General features: G+C 39.7%; 1 protein-coding gene across 17 annotated transcripts in view; it reads left to right on the top strand.

The window, feature by feature from the left end:
- Positions 1 to 19,684, top strand: part of atp2b2 (ATPase plasma membrane Ca2+ transporting 2) — an 838,415-nt gene that overhangs the window by 776,623 nt on the left and 42,108 nt on the right. For all 17 annotated transcript variants that reach the window (XM_087994228.1, XM_087994235.1, XM_087994236.1 and 14 more), the window contains one exon: positions 10,111 to 10,217. In XM_087994228.1, the coding sequence (XP_087850354.1) occupies positions 10,111 to 10,217 (107 nt within the window). The remainder of the gene's footprint in view (positions 1 to 10,110; positions 10,218 to 19,684) is intronic.

A 19,684-nucleotide genomic window follows, 5' to 3' on the forward strand; every position in this document is an offset into this window, starting at 1 on the left:
AGTCTGTAGAATTCACTACCACAGAATATGGTGGATGTCGGGACATTGAATAAATGTAAGGAGGAGATAGACAGATTTTTAATTAGTAATGGATTGAAGGTTATGGAGAGCAGGCAGAAAAATGGAGTTGAGGCTGAGATGAGATCAGCGATGATTATATTGAATGGCGGAGCAGGGTTGAGGGGCTGAATTACCTACTCCTGCTCTTAGTTCTTAAGTTATGTTCTATTTGTTTTATTTGTGTCATACTTTAAATAATATTATGTTAATGTATTGGAAGTTTATAAAGCCAGGAATGCTTCCTTTTGGGTGCAAAATTGAAAGGGCTCTCTAAAATGAAATGTTTGCTCAATTTTCAGCAATGTTTTACTCTCGTTGAAACAGCGGTAGATGAATTGTTCCATTGAAATCGTTTTTATGGTAAACAGCTTTTAGCTATATTAGTAAATCTCCCCTAGGCTACCACAAATACGTAAATCAAGGAATTGTTTTGCTGCGAATTCTTCCTTAAAAATTAATTGTAGAACTCACTGCTTAGAAGTTGTAGAAGTGGAAACAATCAATAATTTCAAAAGGGAATTGTGCACTTGAAAGAAAAGAATGTATGGGTTATGGAGATTGAACAGGGAAGTGGAACTAATTGAACAGCTTCTCCCAGGGCCAGTATGAACTTGATGGGTTGAATAACCTTTTGCGCTGTAAATGTCTCTAACTCACCTTTGGTTTAAGAGTGGGAGTCTGATTATAATTTTAGTATTGCTAATAAATATAGCTTTATCATAAAAATAAAATTAGTCACAACATTAAATCCATCACTTTTTAAACTAGAGCAAGTTCAGACAGACTTAATTTGCACTGCACCTAATTTGGAGTGTAGTGATTTCAGGCAGATTTTGCACAACTATTATTTTCATGCATTTCCTTACGGTTTGGGATGTTGATTGCACATGATTCAGAGGAAAAGATGGAAACAATTAATCAATGTAGCTAGTTTTATCCAAAGTTGTTATATGCAGGAAAATGGCCAACAAATTATAGGAAAGAATACAAAAGGGTGCTGGGAATTATATTTTCCTAATTTTCTTGGTTTAGATTTTTCTCACTCCCTTGACTGTAATTTCCCAGTCTCTTTGTTTTGACTTTGCACTCCACATTTATTCAATTTTCATATGGTTCCGCCATAAGTCCATCATGCAAAGTTTTCTTTAAAGCAGTGAGATCATGTTTGGATCCCTGGTTTGAACAATGATTTGCACTTTAAGAAAGACAAATTAAATGTCTACACATATTTAATTATTGCTAAAAAGAGAAATGAAATCGCAGTTTTTCATCTTGCACTATTGTTTCCCTTCACTCAGTGACCAATCAATACAATTTGTACAGCATGAGAAAAGGGTACTGATTGGTCAAGAATAAAGGAATAATGAGATATCCAACCCCTGCTACATCACCATGGCAATATCCAAACCAATCAGAGTTAACTGCCTTGTTTGAATTTAATCAGTTAACAAAGACAGTTCACACTTACCATGCTATCTGTGGTCAAATTAATCAGGACCTCTTTCTCATGTTACATAGATTGTTGTTCCCTTTCTAAAATTGGTTTTCTTGTGATTCAGTCCTGCTGAGTGCAAGGTTCAAAGTTCCGACTTCATGTCTGTCTCCTTTTAGCAAATGTTTAAATTCTGTACTACCAAGCATTATTAATATATTTACTGTTAAAGAAAGTTCCAATTCACTTATAAGTACTGCAATCAAACAAAAATGGTAACTGAACCTGAAAAGGTGCCATTAGGAAGAAGGACTAAAGTCAGAAATCGAGGTTCATGGAAGGTCTTAACAGAGGAGAAGGATGTTGACACATGGAGAAGGAATTCCAGAAAATAGAGTCGAGATTGCTGAGGGCAGAGCAGCTAACTGAATGATAGAGGTGGCTGGAGATTTTACAAAAGAGCTATTTAAAAAGTCAGCTGAGGTTACAGAGATACAGAGGAGAAACTACTAAGGGATCCAAAGACAACTATGCAAATTTTAAATAGATCTGGCTCTTAGTAAGGTGATGGGTCTGTATGTTTTCGCTCGATTTTATGGCTACCTGACCATCGAAAGCTGATATCCTGGAAATCTATTAAATTGTAAATCTGGTGTGAGGGTATAGACAGCAAAATTCTAGATGAGTTTTTGCGACTATTAGGGCATTTTGACAGCCATTTTCAAATTTGAAATGTTAAAATAGCACGAACAATTTATTTGCTTTATAAGTAATCTTCCATAGCGTTGGATAAATACAAGAATTTGTTGTTAATCATTGGAATCACTCAAAGTATATCAATTAACTCCTAATTTATGCACCTCAACCGTCAGACATTCACTATGAATTTCAATAAAGATACTGATATCAGAATATGTCAAAAAGTAACCTGATGGTTCAAAGTCCAAATAGATCTGTAACATTTTTTTTCAATGAGTTCCATTCATTATATTGATGGTTGCCTGCTTGCAGCACTTTAATTTAAGATTCTTACAATGGAATCTATGTGTAATCTTGAAAAATTAGATTGGCAACGGTAGCCTCAAAAGGGCAAACACAGAATGCTTTTAAAATGGTTTGTTAGAGTAGCACATTCTAGAACTGACCAGAGTGTAGGTTATATTAGATTTGATATTGTGTAATGTGACACCTAGCAGTGACCATTTCATTGAATTTTACATCCAGTTTGAAAGGACTGGGTCTAAGACTAGTACTTTAAATTTAAATAAGGGCAACTATGTGGGCCTGAAAGCTGAGCTAGCTGAAGTGAACTGACAAACCGGAAAAGGGGTTAGATCAATAGAGACACAGTGGCAGATGTTTAAGGGAATATTTCAGATCACTCAAAATAAGTATATTTCTCCTTTGAAGAAAAGTTTTGGCAGAAGGACTCATCATCTGCAGTTAACTGAAGGAGTTAGAGAAAACATCAAACTTAAGAAAAAGGCATACAACTGCTCAAACATGAGTTCAGGTCAGATAATTGGTCAGAATATAATTAACAGCAGAAGATGACTAAAATATTAATCAGGAGGAAGAAATCAGAGTATGAAAGGAAGCTAGCTAGGAATGTAAAAATGAATAGCAAGTGTCTCTACAGGTACATGAAAAAGAGTAAGTAAAGTGACTATTCATCCTTTAGATAGTGACAATGTGGAGTTAATAATGACAAAGTGGTTGATGAAATGAACAAGTATTTTGTTTCAGTCTTCACTTTATAAAACATAACAAACATTCCAGTCATAACTGTATATCAGGAAGTGGAAGGGAGTAAGGAGCTGAGTGAAATAACAATCATGAGGGAAGTTGTGCTAAACTTTTGGCTGATAAGTCTCTGGGTGTAGATGGACTTCACCTTAGAATCTTAATAGAAATGGTGAATAAGATAGTAATTGTGTTGCTGTTAATTCTCCAAAATTCTCTGGCAGGTTTTATCAGACTGGAAAATAGAAAATGTAACTCCTCTAGTCAAGAAGGGGTGAATGCAGAAAACAGGAAACTTTATATTCATTTGTTTGTTGTCTGTTGTGGGGATGGTATTAGAATGAATCAATAAAGAAGTTACAGCTCAACACATAGAAAATCTCAAGCTAATCAGGAAGGGCAAGCAGAGTTTCCTGAAGTGGAAATCATGTTTAACCAATTTATTAGCTTTCTTTGAATAACTAACACATGCAAATGGGGAGTCAGTGAACATAACTGTACTTGGATTTCCAGAACGAATTTGGTAAGGTGCCACATAAAAAGTTATTATGGAAAATAGAAGCTTATGGTGTGATGGATAACACACTGGGCATGAATAGAAAATCTGGCTGGCTACCAGAAAACAGAGTGTTCATAAATTGATCTTTGACTGATTGGCAGGATGTGACACATGGAATCCCACAGGGGTCTGGGCAGGAGTCTCATCCTTTTGTAATTTACAGTAATAGCTGATGGAAGCAAAGACATGGTAGTTAAAATCGCAGATGACACAAAGATAAATAGGAAATTATTTTGTGAAGGAAACATTAGAAGTTTGCGGAAGCATAGGTAGGTTGAGTAAATTGTCAAAAATCTGACAGATAGGATATAATCTGGTAAAAGGTTAAGGTTTTAACTTTGGCAGGAAGAATGAAAAAGCAGAATATTACTTAAACTTAGGCCAAATGCTCTACTTCTGCCCCTGTTTCATATGCTCATAGGTAAATTGAAGAGTGATTTATATTCAATCACAGTTTTAGTGATTGTAATTAAACTGAAGAGTTCTGTAAATGGTCACATTTTGAATGTAATCCTCAATTCTTCGTATCAGATAGATAGTATTTCCTTTCAGATCCATATTTGGTGAGCAACAGATGTCTTGTTCTAGACTAGATTGTCAACAGGTAAATAATGAACAATATGCATTATGAATGATAGGAAAGATATCACCATTATCCCTGAAAGATCACTTTGAAAATCAAGAGCAGATGCGCACTTAAAGAAAAATCAGCCTTCCCTCCAATTCCCCTATCAGATTAATCTGATGTGGAACATTTCAATAAAAAGCACACAGGATTATTTATTGCACTGTCAGCAGATAAGAGATCAAGGGGCCAAATGACATGAATAACGCCTTATATTTCAGAATAGAATGAAGGTCAGAAAGTGTGCAACATTATATAAATGTTAACAAAGATCAAAGCTGTTATAATGCCAGGAAATTGATTGCCAAAACCTTTCAGAGAATTAGTATTTCCCAAAGGGATGGTGCTAATCTCATTGCATTTCCAGGCGAACTCTTGTTTTATAACAGTTTTTTTCTGGACTATCATAATTAACAACTAAGTATGATTTGAAGATTCCTATATTACTGTTTGCCTTCAAGATTAATTCTGTGGGGGAATGTTATGAGTTAGTTTTTTTTTTAAAGTATAAGTTCAGAAATGCAGAGCTTAGGAGATAGACTCACGTTGTTACAGGAAAGCATATTGACCTGCTTTATCTGCAGGGTCATGGAAACAAGCACTGCATAAACAGTGGCTGCAGCAAATACCAACACTGAAGTCAGGAGCCAGTGGATTTTGCACCTTTTAGCCTGTCCTTTGGTTTGCTTGCAAGGAGAAGTTACCCACTTGTTTTTTTGAGATTCTTTTGCACAGTACCCAATGCTGCTCATATACAAAGGGAGTATTTAATGGTGTCCTCCATTTCTATCAGCAGGATTATCCTTGTCCATAAATAAAATCAGAAAGTGCCGGAGAAACTCAGCAGATCTGGCCACACCTATGTAGAGAGAATCAGAGTTAATGTTTCGAGTCTTCTATAAATCTACTTATCAACTCCTAGCTTTTTTTCTGAACCCTGGGTTCGAAAGAAGAGTCATATCAGACTCAAGACAGTAACTCTGTTTCCCTTTCCACAGATGCTGACAGACCTGCTGAGCTTTTCCAGCACTTTCAGTTTCTCTTTCAGATCTCTGGCATCTGCAGTATTTTGCTTTTTGTCTGTGATAGGTTTGCCCTGAATTTCAGAGTTACATTGCACTCAGACTTGTAATAGCACCACAGCATGATATATCACCACCCTTTGCGGATGGGTTGAGAGAAAGGGTGGTGCGTACATGGCAGTGGAAGAGAAGGGGAGGGAAACCTGACATCTTTCCACTGCCGCAGGAGTGGGAATGGCAGCAGCGAGACAGGTGTCTATTTAACTCTATAACATGGCAATTGACAGCAAGGTATTTACCCTGGCCAGTGGTTTATTGATATTAAAACATTCGGTTATCGTGTGGTGAAACCATTGTAGTGACTATCCAGCAGGAGGAGCAATTGGACATAATTTCTGGGCTCCCAAGGATCTAATGCCATTCCTATCATCTGAACTGCTAACCTGGCCAAGGCATATTAAGAACAATCTTTCCTACCCCTTTGAAAACACTGCAACATTATGTAGCACTCTCCATCTCCCTGGTCCCTCAGCAGCAGCCACCTATATTGCCATTAATTCTAATCTTATTCACCTAAATCAGTGTTCCCTGGTTCCCAACCTTTTTGCTAACTGGAACTCAAATAGTCATGACTTTTAACAATCCTCTCAACTGTTTCTCAAGACCAACCCTGGTTTCATCAGTCCATCCATTTAAATGAAAGCCATCATATCTTGAACCATTCTTGTAAGTCTTTTCTGCATCCTTTCTAAAACTTGCACATCTGTCCTAATGTGCTTTGCCCAAAATTGCACACAGTACTCTCAGTGATACCAATCCAATGATGTATAATGGTTCATTATAACTTGCTGAGATTTATACTCTCTGTCTCTGTGCACACTGGTCCATGAACCAGGGTGCTTGTCAGTTAACAACTCAACCTGCCCTCCCATTCTCAACAATGTTTACAGTTATACTCTCAAGTCCGTCAGTGCCTGGACCTGTTTAGAATTGTACCCTTTATATTGCATCTTCTTGTTCTTCAAACCAAATGGCTTCACTTCACACCTCTCTGCATTAAGTCTGCCCACTCCACTATCTTCTCCATGTCCTCTTAATTATCTTTCTCACAATTTACAATACTTCCAAGATTTTGAAATTATGTACTGTACACCCAAGTCTAGGTAATTAACATATATTGTGTTATGTCTGCTGAGGGGATCTGTGGACCAAACTAATCAAACTTGCCCACTGATCTTCAAGTGAAGAAATGACCAGACAGGGTTTCATGACTTTTACTTGAAGGAGAAAGTGAGGACTGCAGATGCTGGAGATCAGAGCTGAAAAATGTGTTGCTGGAAAAGTGCAGCAGGTCAGGTAGCATCCAAGGAGCAGGAGAATCGACGTTTCAGGCATAAGCCCTTCTTCAGGAATGAGGAGGGTGTGCCAAGCAGGCTAAGATAAAAGGTAGGGAGGAGGGACTTGGGGGAGGGGCGTTGGGAATGCGATATGTGGAAGGAGGTTAAGGTGAGGGTAATAGGCCGGAGAGGAGGTGGGGGTGGAGAGGTCGGGAAGAAGATTGCAGGTCAAGAAGGCGGTCCTGAGTCCGAGGGTTGGGACTGAGATAAGGTGGGGGGGAGGGGAAATGAGGAAGCTGGAGAAATCTGCATTCATCCCTTGTGGTTGGAGGGTTCCTAGGCGGAAGATGAGGTGCTCTTCCTCCAGGCGTCGTGGTCTACTGTGCTTTTCCAGCAACACATTTTTCAGCTTTTACTTAAAGGAGAGTCAAAGCCAACATATGTTAAGAGCAAAGTAAACATGAACCTTAAATTTCAAAAGGAATAGCAAATACAAATCTTAACTAACTGAGTTAGCAGGTTAGCATCTCTGGTTGTATTCCCCTTCCCCCCCCCCCCCCCCCCCCCTCCCGGGGGTGAATTTAAACTGAACTGTTGGGTTTATTCTTTTTTTGAAAAGGATTGTTATGTTTTCAACCCCGTAGCCTTTTAGAACTGTCCCTGTATCTAAGGAGCACTGGAAGGTTTTGGCCAGTGTTTCTGCAATTTCCAGACTTTCTTCCATCAGTATCCTCAGGTGCATATCATCTGTTCTTGGGTGACTTACCAACTTTAACTGCAACCTGCTTTTCTAAAACTCCACTTAATCAAGTATGAGTGCATCCAGTGGCTCAACTATCTCCACAATGACTTTGGCAGTAACTTATTCCACAGAAAGACGTGAAATCTAATTGTAATACTTCAGCTATGTTTTCAACTTGATAAAAGTCTTATTTGCCTCTTGGTGCACAAATGGAGCATCAACATTGAAATAAAATGGAGCAACTGATTGTTAGTATCCTGTAACCTTTGCAGTATCACACTATTGACCTTCCAACTTCTTCGTCACTCTCTCTTCCCTTTCCCAAGGTGTTGATTTTTTTTCTGGTGCTTTCTTGCACAGATACTGAGTACCCTTCTGGTACCTCATCCAGGTGGCAATTTATTAGGAATGAACAGATCTGAGATGTCTAGTTGAATGGTGAAACAAGTTCACTGGGCTGCAGGCTGCTGCCATTTTGCTGTGGAAAGACAAAAGGGTAGGAAGTAAGATGAGAGGAGGATGAGCAAAAAAAAGTGATCAACATTGCAAGGAATGGGAATGATAATGGGGCGGAGAGATAGAATGACAATAAAAATAAGATCAGTCCAGGGAGAACCAGAAGGAAGGGTGTGGATGGTTAAGTGAGAAAGGCAGGAGGCAGCAAACTCTGTTCGATGATTGAGTGTTCATTTCCCCAGGCTCCAATTATATGCTCAGTATTGAAGGCTGTAAAGCTAAGTAGTGGATTACTTCCCTCAGGCTCAACTTATTTGTTATGTGTGACAGATGAGCTTTTTTTTTGTCTACATTCCCACAGACCTATTTAGTTGCTTAAATGGGAGTGGCCGAGAGGGTGGTCATGTGGGTAGATGGGAGACAGGCTCCACTCTCACCTTTGAAAATTTGAAGGCAAAGGGGCTGGCATTGGTTCAGGACATTAATTGGTGACAAAAAGAAGGTGTAACAATGCTGAACCCTTTTCTTAGTCAGCCACTGTCATTGTCATGGCAGAAACCAAATGCTGTTTCTCTGTTTGGTGGATTTGATCACTTCAGGAAGATTAATTAGCATTTGCTAACCAGAAAAATGATAACACTTTTTGTTCTGATGGAATTTGTGGTAGGAAATTGCTTTCTGGTCACAAGGAGCAATGTGCTGGCATTTTAAGGGTGGAATTGAAATCAAAACAATTAAAGCTTTGGCGAGGAATCGATTGAACTTGGCCTGTAGATCAGACTTCTGCATTCAACAATACAGTTCCCCAGAAATCTTATGGCAAAATGTGGGTTCTTAAAACCACCAACTATCATGATCTAAATTTCAGCTTGTCTGTGCAGAGATTCAGTGTTAACTCCTCATATGTTCTTAAATGACTGCGATATGCATTTGTCCTGTAAGTGACAATTATCTATCAGTTGCAAACAGAATAACAAGTGAAAGTGAATACGGATTTTCAAACTCGGTTTCCAGATCACCTCAAGATAAAATGTGACAATCCAGTCACCATCTTTAATATTAATAGGTACAAAAATATTTGGAAAAAGGAACAGAGATTAATTATTAAAATAATTGCAGTGTATATTTCTGGTTTGCTAAGATATGTTCAGCCTAGTTCAACTAAATAATGTATATGATTAAACAGTGATTGAAATGTTGGTCAGCCAGTTTAACTCCCTGATGTTTTATTTATCTTTCCTAGTATTATAACCTCCTCATCACTTGAGAATTATTGTATTTGTCCATCACAATGACCAGAAAATAACCACTAAAGTAAATTTGGGGTTAGGCAAGGCTTCTCTGTCAGGATAAAGTGCAGTGTACCATGTGTTGCAAAAAGTAATTTTCAATTGTTTTGAAAATCATTTAAAGTCTGCACTTTGATAATTTGGTTCCTACTAATCCACAAAAGGTTTGAAATTTGATTGGAAGAATATAATGGAAGTTTCTGTTTGACAAAATTTGAACTGTATGGAGGCCATTAACCGTAATCGGATTGAATGCAATCCAGTTTATTATTTTCCATGTGAGTTTCTTCATATATTTAACATTAATTGTTTTGGAATGTGCCCTGAGGATTACAATGAATTTTAATATAATATGGAAAACAAACGTGATGTTTACAGAGTAATGCAAAACTATTAATGGTTACATTATTTATGTTCTTAGCCAGTAACAGCATAGTTATTCTACTGAGAGCCAAATTATTTACTTTTTTTTACTAATTATGTCACATTTTTAGCAATGATTAGTTCTGAGACTATTTTGCCAAAGGGTCAGACACCTAATTTAATATTTAATTGCCTTTGCCTCCCCTTATTGTTTCATAGGTTTTTTTGGTCATTAGACTGGTTTTGCTGTTTAAAAGAAATGTTGTCGTTGCTTGAAGGTATTCAGGGACATAGCTGATTGATTTAAAAAAGCCATTATTTTCTGTTGAATTTTTACTTCCAGCATAATTTAACTGACTTTTATAATTGGAGCTGGAAAGGTGGAGGGAGTATACCTATTAATGACAAGTGTGGGAAGCTCATCGTTTCATCAAACCTATTCTTCCTAATGAGCTCCAGTGGGATGGCTTTGTTTGTTGCAGGTATAATTGACAGCCTGCATGGAGAACGGAGACAAGTTGTAGCAGTAACTGGTGATGGAACCAATGATGGGCCAGCGCTGAAGAAAGCGGATGTTGGTTTTGCCATGGTAGGCGACAAAGCATTGACAAATATGTTAAATTAGAACTTTGCCTAAGATTTAAATCAACAACTTTTGTTAGTTCAGCATTATTCCTGCATCAGCTGCTCAAAGTGGAATCTCTAATATCATGATTTGCTTGATGCATATGTACATTACTGAGCTGTTAGTTTGTTAAAGTGATAGTTTTCAGCAATGCAGCACAGTTACTCTGCCAGAGGTGGACTTTTACATGTGGGTGAACATACTGCATCCGTGAGACCTATTACAAAATATTAACGAGATAACTGTCTTAATATCCTAACTTTTCGTCCCATCTGATCTGGAAGATGACGAGATTATTAGAATTACATTAGAGGTGTAACAATTTGGCCGAACCATTTTAAAAATACTCACTGTAACTAATCTGCCATATAAAAAAAAATGTTTTTGAAGTGTAATGTTCTTTGTAGAATATATTATAAAATGAAAACTGATTGTTAACGGATTTTTATTTTGCTCCTGGATATTGTGTTGATTACTCTTTTACATTTGAAAGTTACCAGTTTTTCCTGTGGTAGAAGCTGAAAACTAGCATGTGAATACATTACATTGTCCCAGTTCAATCAGTTCACCGTGATGAAGCATGTTGACCTGGAAGTCACAAGCTTGGTCTCCAGTCTGTAGGCTGAGCTAGAGTGATCTGAGCTATGCCCATGGCAGAGTGACTACAGCTGGCCCAACTGGTTTAAACGTAAAAATTGGCCTGAGGAAAAATTGAACCACTTTTAGTGACTCCTGTGAGAAATGTGTTTGAGGGCTACTTGATGCCCAGGGGACTCCTGTCCCTGCAAAGGGTCGATCTCTTTAAGAAAAGGAAGAAGTTAAGTTTTAAAGAAACTAAAGATTCATTTATAAAAGCGTAAAACAATAGTGATAAATCACTGTGGTAGCTTAATTACTCCTACTTATTGTGCACGAATAAACTAGTTGATTGAATGCACCATTCCTATTTGATATCTTCCTATGATTTTGGACTTTTGTCGGCAGTGTTATAAATGTATTGCAGATTTTAAATTATTTAAGATTAAAACATTGCTTTTTTGGATAAGTGCAAACCTGCAAATCTTTCTGACTTTTCCTCATGTAACTGATCTCAGCTGGAATGGCATTAACAATCCACAAATGTGGTTTGGCTAGGGGGAGGAAGATCAGCCAATGAGTTCCAGTGGAAATGTTTGAATGTTTCAATGTTAGAGTGATGGAATGAGGCTTGGCTGTAAAGACCCTTCTTCTAGCCCATGCTTTTTGCAAATAGTCAGCATTGATCGTGGCAGGTGCATGGGTGCTACAGATGCTGTTCAGAAACCAAAATAATATCTTGTTATACCTGCTATGCCATGAATTGCACTGGCCACCATTTTGCTAAGATTGATATGGCACGCACAGCTAATGTCCACCAGAAGGATGATGCAAAATTTGCACAGGCAATTAGCATACCACACGGATTTGGCACCAGTAGTGCCATTTTGCTCTAGCTATTGCCCTGCTTAGCCTTTCACAGCTGAACATGGATGAAGAATTAGGGCAGATGCCCCAAAGACACACAGACATGGCAATATTTAAAGGTATCCATCCGTTAAATAACAGGTTGCTTGCAGTTTGATTTCTTTTTTGATGTTTGCTATGGTTATTTAACAGTTTACATGGAGGGTGGAGTAGGTGCTGAAACAATGTTAAAGAGGCTATTTAGACAGACATATGGCAAGCATGGTATAAAGGGATACAGACCATGTGCAGGCAGATGGGGTTAGTTTGGAGTGGCATCATGGTCAGTGCAGACATGGTAGGCTGAAGGGCCTGTAACTGTGCTGTACTGCTCTATGTTCTATGTTCAAGACTTCTTCACAAACTGTTGCCTCCAGTTATAGATGCATTAACAGACATCCCCTTGGAATAAAACATTTGTGAGAATTAACAGAGACCATGCAGAGCAGGGTGACCTGTTCAAAGAGGTAGCAGGAGGACTGGGAGAAGGATTCTCAGTAGGAAGCTGTGTCTGTGCTAGGAGTGTAAACAGCAATACTTGAGATGTCAGGGTCTCAGTAAAAATGTCTTGTTTGAAGTCTGCCACTTGCAGGAACCACAAGTGCAAAGCTGGAGAAGGAACACTTATATTGTCAATGTTTGTGAAGTTGAGCATGGCATTAAACTTTACTTTAGTTGAATTCTTCCATAATGGAGTTGGAGACATTTTTCATTATTTCAGTTCTGACAAAGGGAGGTAACTGAGACTCTGTATTCAAAGAGAACTCACCAATTTTCATTTTTTCCTGGTTCTAGAGACACACAGTTTTGCATTTCAGGCTTTCCCATAGTGCAGAGTGTAATTGACTGCATGTCCAACACTTTGTGGATGCTGCATGTCACGTACTGGAACTGAAGGGATTCCACTTTCCAAGGTCCACGTGATGTGTGGCCACAGGCAGTGCATCTTGCAGGTCAGTTCACAATATCCTGGCAACAATAATGATGTCTCCATTCTGTGGTAGTTTACTGAGCCCACTGCATTGTATGGTAAAGCAAACTATAGCTCCTGGAAGGTGAGGGCTATCTATTGATGGTGTGTAACCCATGACTCACCCACTACACAAAATCAGTAGCATTCATCATTTGAAATAATATTTTTGCTTTGAAAGAGCCCTTCAGTTTGAAGCTGTTTTTCATCATTTGTGATAGTCTTCTGTCTGCGTCACACAAACCTCACCATCTGGGGGGAGAGTCCTTACTACCTGAAATATAGGGTAAGCTGAGGAGCATGAGGACGAGGATAAAGAAGAAGGGGAAGACATGAAGTAAGCTAGACAGCCACTTTCTGCATGACCTGTCCATGAAGAACTAACTGGATTGCAATTCCATGTAACCACAACCAATTTCCTGGTCATTGAAAGTTCCAGTCTTCTTCTAGGTCTTCCATCCCTCCTGTTCACATTCCTACTAACCATCACAGAGGGCACAATGCAAAAATGGAAATGACTAAAAAATTAACACACTAAACTAAATTTTAAAATAATACCATATCTTATTGTATGATCGTGCAAATGAATTTGCAGCAAAACAACTTAAGGGTATAAGCATTGCCTTATACTGTCAGGTTAATTTTTTGTGTGCCTTTGCCAATCCTGGTGTTCCTGTGTAGTTTTATTGCAATGGCTGCAGCACGGCAGGTAGAAGACTGGTGACTTTCACTGGAGGACACTGCAGTCCGTCTTCAAAGGACAAGCAGATAGCTCAAGGCTTCGAAGACCCGACTGACGTTCAACATTGGCAGCAGCAGCGTGGCTGGCTGACAGGCAATAGCGAGAGCAGCGGCAGAGTGTGACAGCAGGGAGGCAGAGTGCTGTCATCCTGACAGAGGAGAGCAGATCCCACAGAGTTCTTGCTGTTAACTTGGGCCAGCCTGTCAGTGATTGTACTAATCTACTGGAGGACAGATTGCCGTTGTGCTGTGAGACCCTGTGAGGCTTTTTTTGAGCACTATAATCTCCAGCTATGATGACAGCAGGCTGAGCTTTGAAGGCAGCAAGCTGACCTTGTATGACCTCAGTGTGAGCGTGCATTGCAGCTCCTCATTGCTATGCAAGGAGATGATGTTGAACTTGTATTAGACATTTGTGAGAGCTCACCTGGAGTACTATGTACAATTCTTTTTCAATTTGTTCATGGGATGTAGGTTTTATTGTTGAGGCTGGCACTTATTGCCCATCCTTACTTACCGAGAGGGCAGTTGAGAGTCAACCACACTGCTGTGGTTTGGAGTCATGTATAGGCAAGAGCCAGTGAGGATGGCAGTTTCCTTCTCGAAAGGACATTAGTGAAACTAATGAGATTTTCCTTACAATCATTTGACTTTAATTGTTAAAAAAATTCAGCCTCACCATCTGCCATGGGGCTGTTCTCCTTACAGAGAAGATGGCTCAGAGGAAACTTGATGATGGCTTTCGAAATCATGAGTGGGTTGGGCAGAGTAGTTAGGGAGAAGCTGTTCCTGTTCAAAGAATTATATTTAGTAAGGAATGAGATGGCATAGATTTAAAGTGATGTACCCTCAAAGTAAAGGTGATGTGACAGCGAATAGCGAAGGAAATGTGCTGGAGACAGGTTCAATGAGTTATTCAAGGGGGTGTTGGATGATTATTGGGTAGAAATGGTACATAGGGATCTGGGGAAAAGGAAGGAGATTGATACCAGCTAATAGAACCTGTGCAGGCATGATGGGATGAACGGCCTCCTTCTGGTCTGTCACAATTCTGTCATTCTGTGATGTGTTTTGCTGCCCAGAAACATTGGGCATCAGATGCTACATCATGGTTATGCTCAAATGTGTGAATCAGGTTGGTAACCACCCACAGGCTGGCATGGATTGGCTCTAAGCTCAGTGCAAAAGACATGTATCAAGTTACTGCTGGGCTGCTTTGTACTGTTTAACATCAACCATAGGTTTTCTGGTAGTTTATACAATGCAACAAACATGTCATTGTCCGTACCAATCAGAGTGCTTCTCTAGACTGCCCCATTAAGGTTTCAGCTGTGACGACTGCAGCCATTGCAAGTTGATATCTGTACTAGCCTTGTCTCCTGTGCAGGCTGCAGCACACTCATACACAATGGCTCGAAATGTGCAAATCCTGCCTCTAATCCATCTTTAAGATAAGTGCACTATTCGTATTTGAACAGGTAGCAGCGGTTGTGAAATCAAGCGATAGTTTAAAAGAACCTGATGCAATGTCATAGACCTGAAAAGTTAGCTCTGCTTCTCTATCCACAGATGCTGCCTGACCTGCAGCCAGTTTTTGTTTGTAATCTCCGTTAAGCAGTGCACACTAATTTTAAGTGTTTAGATCAGAGTGGTGGTGGAAAAGCACAGCAGGTCAGGCAGCATCCGAGGAGCAGGAAAATCAGGCTTTTGCCCGAGATGTCAATTTTCCTACTCCTCGGATGTTGCCTGATCTGCTGTGCAATTCCACCACCACTCTGATATAAACTCTGGTTTCCAGCATCTGAATCCTCACTTTTGCCTAATTTTAAGTGGTGAGAGGAAGTTACAATTTTGGACCTACAGAAAATAAGCCATACATTCAGTGTTGGCTGTGTGCAGAAACCATTCTGATAAGTTGGCAACACTGAAGGAATGACGATATACTTCCAAGTCATGATGGTGAGTGGCTTGGAGGGGAATTTGCAAATTAAGGAATTCCCATATATCTGCTGGCCTTATCCTTCCAGATGGAAGTGGTCGTAGGTCTGGAAGGTGCTTCAGAGGTTTTTCAATGAATTTCCGTAGTGCATCTCGTAAATAGTACGCACTGCTTCTACTGAGCATCAGTGGTGGAAGGTGTGGATGTTTTTGAATGTGGTGCCAATCAAGTAGGCTGCTTTGACCTGGATGGTGTCAGGTTTCTTGAGAGTTGTTGGAGCTGCACTAATCCAGGCAACTGGGGAGGCAGTCTTTAGAGCGTCAGGAAGTGAGTTACTCGCTGTAATATTTCTAACCTCTGATCTGCTCTTGCAGGCATTGTGTTCATACGGGAAGTCCAGTTGGGTTTTCGGTCAATGATAACCTCAGGATGTTGATAATGGGGGATTTGGTAATTGTAACACCATTGAACATCAAAGGGCAGTGGTTGGATTGTCTCTTATTGGAGATGGTTGTAGCCTGTTATTTGTGTGGCATGAACCCTACTTGCCAATTTGACACCCAAGCCTGGATATTGCTCCAATAAAGTTATTCTCCAGCATTGGTTTTACCTCTTATTTGAAGCAATGAGAACATTACAGGCACTCTGTCAGCATTGGCCTAAAGGCTTGGTTACATCCATAGGACATGTAACACGGGCGACACAGTGGCTCAGTGGAGGGGTGGCATAGTGGCTCAGTGGAAAGCGCTGCTGCCTCACAGTGCCAGGGACCTGGGTTCAATTCCAGCCTCAGGTAACTGTGCAAACTCCACATAGACATTCTCCCAGTGTCTATATGAGCACCCTCCAGGTGTTCCAGTTTCCACCTACAGTCCAAAGATGTACAGGTTAGGTGGATTAGCCATACTAAATTGCCACAGTGTCTGGAGAAGTACAAGGTTGTATGGATGGGATTGGGTGAGATGCTCCAAGTTGGCAGGTTGGTGTGGACTCGATGGGCTGAATGGCCTGCTTCCACACTGTAGGGATTCTATGACTTAAGAAATGGTCGTGAAAATGCTGTTGTATTTAAAATTACTTCACTCAACAAGACTTAAGATACGCATTTTTTATATATAACTTTAATAATTAATGTCAGTATTCAAAGTTTTGCTTTGCACATCATTTCTCCAAAACTATTGTCATCATCAGAAAAGCTTCTTCAATCAGTTGAAGCAAGGGGGAAAAAAAGCTTGGTATAAACTGTGCAGTCAGCAAGATTCATGGCAAACTGTCCATCATCACTTTTTCAATAATATATTGTTCAATGGAATTTCAAAAATTCTGTGATCATTTGGAATGTTCTAAGGAAAGGCATGCTGGTTATAGCCTTGAGACATATCACTGTTGAAAAAGATGCAGAAGGCCTCATTAGTTATTATTATAGCTATTCATAGTCAACTTTCAATTCCAAAATCAAAAAAAGAGCTGTGGATCTGGAGATCCGAAACAAAAACAAATTGCTGGAGAAACTCAGCAGGTCAGCATATGTGGGGAGAAAACAGAGTCCAGTGACTCCTCGTCAATTAACTTTGCTTTCCTTGCAAAGATACTGCCAGCCCTGTTGAGTTTCTCCAGCAATTTCTGTTTTTGTCTATTTCTAACTGAGTATAATTACTCCTCTTCACATCCTCCCCAGTAGGATGGCATTTAAAAAAAATATTTGTGCGCAATGTCACCATGTGACTGCAAAAAGAGCAATCTTCCAACCTTCCTCTGCCAAACACTTGATAAGATTTGAGCACTCTCTAGTGATTGCAGTGTAGTCATAATGGAACTCTTCTATACAATACTGTACTCAAGCTTCCTGTTTTGTATTCAGACCATCAAGTGATACTAATGCAGGACATTTTCCATTTGCTACTCTTTCATCTAATGTACGAGGCCAATGAGGTAAAGTTTCTAGAGAACCTCATCATCAATATACCTTACCTTTAGTCTTTAAAGAATATCCCTTTTGAACTATGCCAAAAACCTGATAGAGATTGATAACTTGTAAAGCAGAATTTTGAGTACCTAGTGACCAACTTAAAGGATCACATGACAAGATTTCCCATTTTAAGATGTTACTGTAACAAACACTAAAATGAACATCTGTAGGCAGCTAATGCATAAACATTACAGAAGGTATTCTTTAATAACTTCTTAACACAATTGTAAATACCAACGTATACACATTCCATCATGCTCACAGGAGAAATGTAGCTTGTATGCTCAAATGCAGTTCCCTCCTGGATAGTTTCTGCCATGTTGTTGAATATTCCACAACATTTTAGGAATAGGAAACCAACTCTGACAGGCATGCCGTGTCACAGCTGAATGTTTTCCTGCTGTATACATACAGCCTCTCTTCATTTCTCTCCGTCCTCCAATAGTCAAAGTCTCAAAGTCTGGCAACAGGAATACCAGCTGCCTTTATCTTTGTGTCCAGGTGTTACACTTGGTACCTGTCTTTCAATATGCCCTTGACCAGTCATCATGGAACCCAGATTGCACTCGGAAGTCTTTGTTCCTCTCATCCAATTCACTTTACTTTGAATTAAAGGAGATGACTTGAACATAACATTTTTAAAGCCTCCTATTCATAACAATCAATAACAATAGTTTAATTTTGCATATGACAAAAGAAAGTGGCTTTAATTTATATAGCACCTTCAACACAGTAAACTGTTCCAAGGCACTTTACAGGAGCATTGTTTTAAATTAAGTTACAAAACAAAGGGGAGTAATGTGCCAAATGGGTGACGGGATAGATAGTTATCCAGAAGTTAGAGTAGGGACAGAACCTTATAAGGTTCTGAGCAACACGGGCTATGAGGAGATTTGTGGAAGAATCAAATGAGAAATCTGGTGAGGTGTATCTTGGCAGCAGGAGCACCTTGCTCCACCTTTTATGCTTTGACAAACAGCAAGGCAACTTCTATTCTGAGCAGCAATAAGTTGCCAACTAGAGGAACCATTGTTCATTAAACATCTTGTTAACAGCCCAACTCACCTCAATAATATTCAGCTTTTGATCATACAAAATATGCCGAAAAAGCTAAACCTTGTGAAATCTCAACATAGAAACCAGAGCAGGTACCATGCAATTCCAGCTCGCTTCACTGCTTGCTCCAAAGGACGCCCTTGTGGCGTATGACCAAACAACATCTAAGAGTATGATCAACGGGCACCAGCTGTAGGCACCCCATGTACACAGATATTGGCATCCAGCATTTTTCAATTCCTCACAACCATCGCGGCACCTTTCCAGTGCACTCGTAGGCTGCTCCCAAAGCATGACTTGTATTGGAGGGCACACCGCAACTAGCATTGAAGGACTGAAGAAGGGATACTTTGTGTACACAGATGAGGACCTGGCTCAGGCATTGAACTAGATTGTATCTCAGAGTGGCTCGTTGTCTCTCTCAGCACTTGCTCACTTAGTGCCTACCTGTACATTCACAATCATGCCTTGCATTTTCTTCCGTACTATGCTGATTGTCGCAGTGACATGACCAGGCAGTTTGCATGCTGGTCAGCACTTGTCAGTCAATGGGGCAAGACCTCCTGCTGTACAGCAGTGTGCTATGTTAATTTCACACCTACACCTTATGCCAATACCCTACTTAACAAACACACTGCAGATGCGGTCAGCAAGCAGCCATATCTCAAAGGCTTTGGAGAATAGTCCTCACTGAAGACCATGTACATACTATCAGTCAATGGGTCTCAGGACAGTAAGTTAATGGTATGGCCTCCAATATCGGTTCAGGTGATTAGTTGTGATCAGGCTTCCAGTTAGGGTTTTCTTGGTCAGGGGCTCTGTGTCTCTTTAACTCTGAGGTTGTCAATCTACAACTAGAGCTTATCAATCAGAGATTAATAAAAAAAACACTCTCACTGTGTTAGGAGGCATTCTGAGCTGGAAGAGAACATCATAGTGGAAATGAAGAAGATATATTTGCAGAAGCACCAATGGAAAAGTCAAAGCCGGAACACAGGATGTAAATATTGCAAAGGACATCACACATAAAGGAAAGAAAGCACATCCATTGTTGGGAAATCACCACGCTAACTGTAGGTAGCTGAGTCACTTTGCATGCGAGTGCTTAGCTGGAAAGAAGTGAAGGAAGCCTATAACATTCACTGCAAGAAAAATGGCAGCTGATGACCTGATGAATCACTCTACACCATACAAAAGCTGGCATTGTCTGGTCTGCAGGCTTGTCACTGTTAGAATGATTGCTACAGAAGGAGACCATTAAGTGAATGTGAAAT

The sequence above is a fragment of the Chiloscyllium plagiosum genome, unplaced genomic scaffold, assembly GCF_037043375.1.
Source record: "Chiloscyllium plagiosum isolate Xiang-an unplaced genomic scaffold, Cpla_swu_hap1 HiC_scaffold_14, whole genome shotgun sequence".
Taxonomy (NCBI): Eukaryota; Metazoa; Chordata; class Chondrichthyes; order Orectolobiformes; family Hemiscylliidae; genus Chiloscyllium; species Chiloscyllium plagiosum.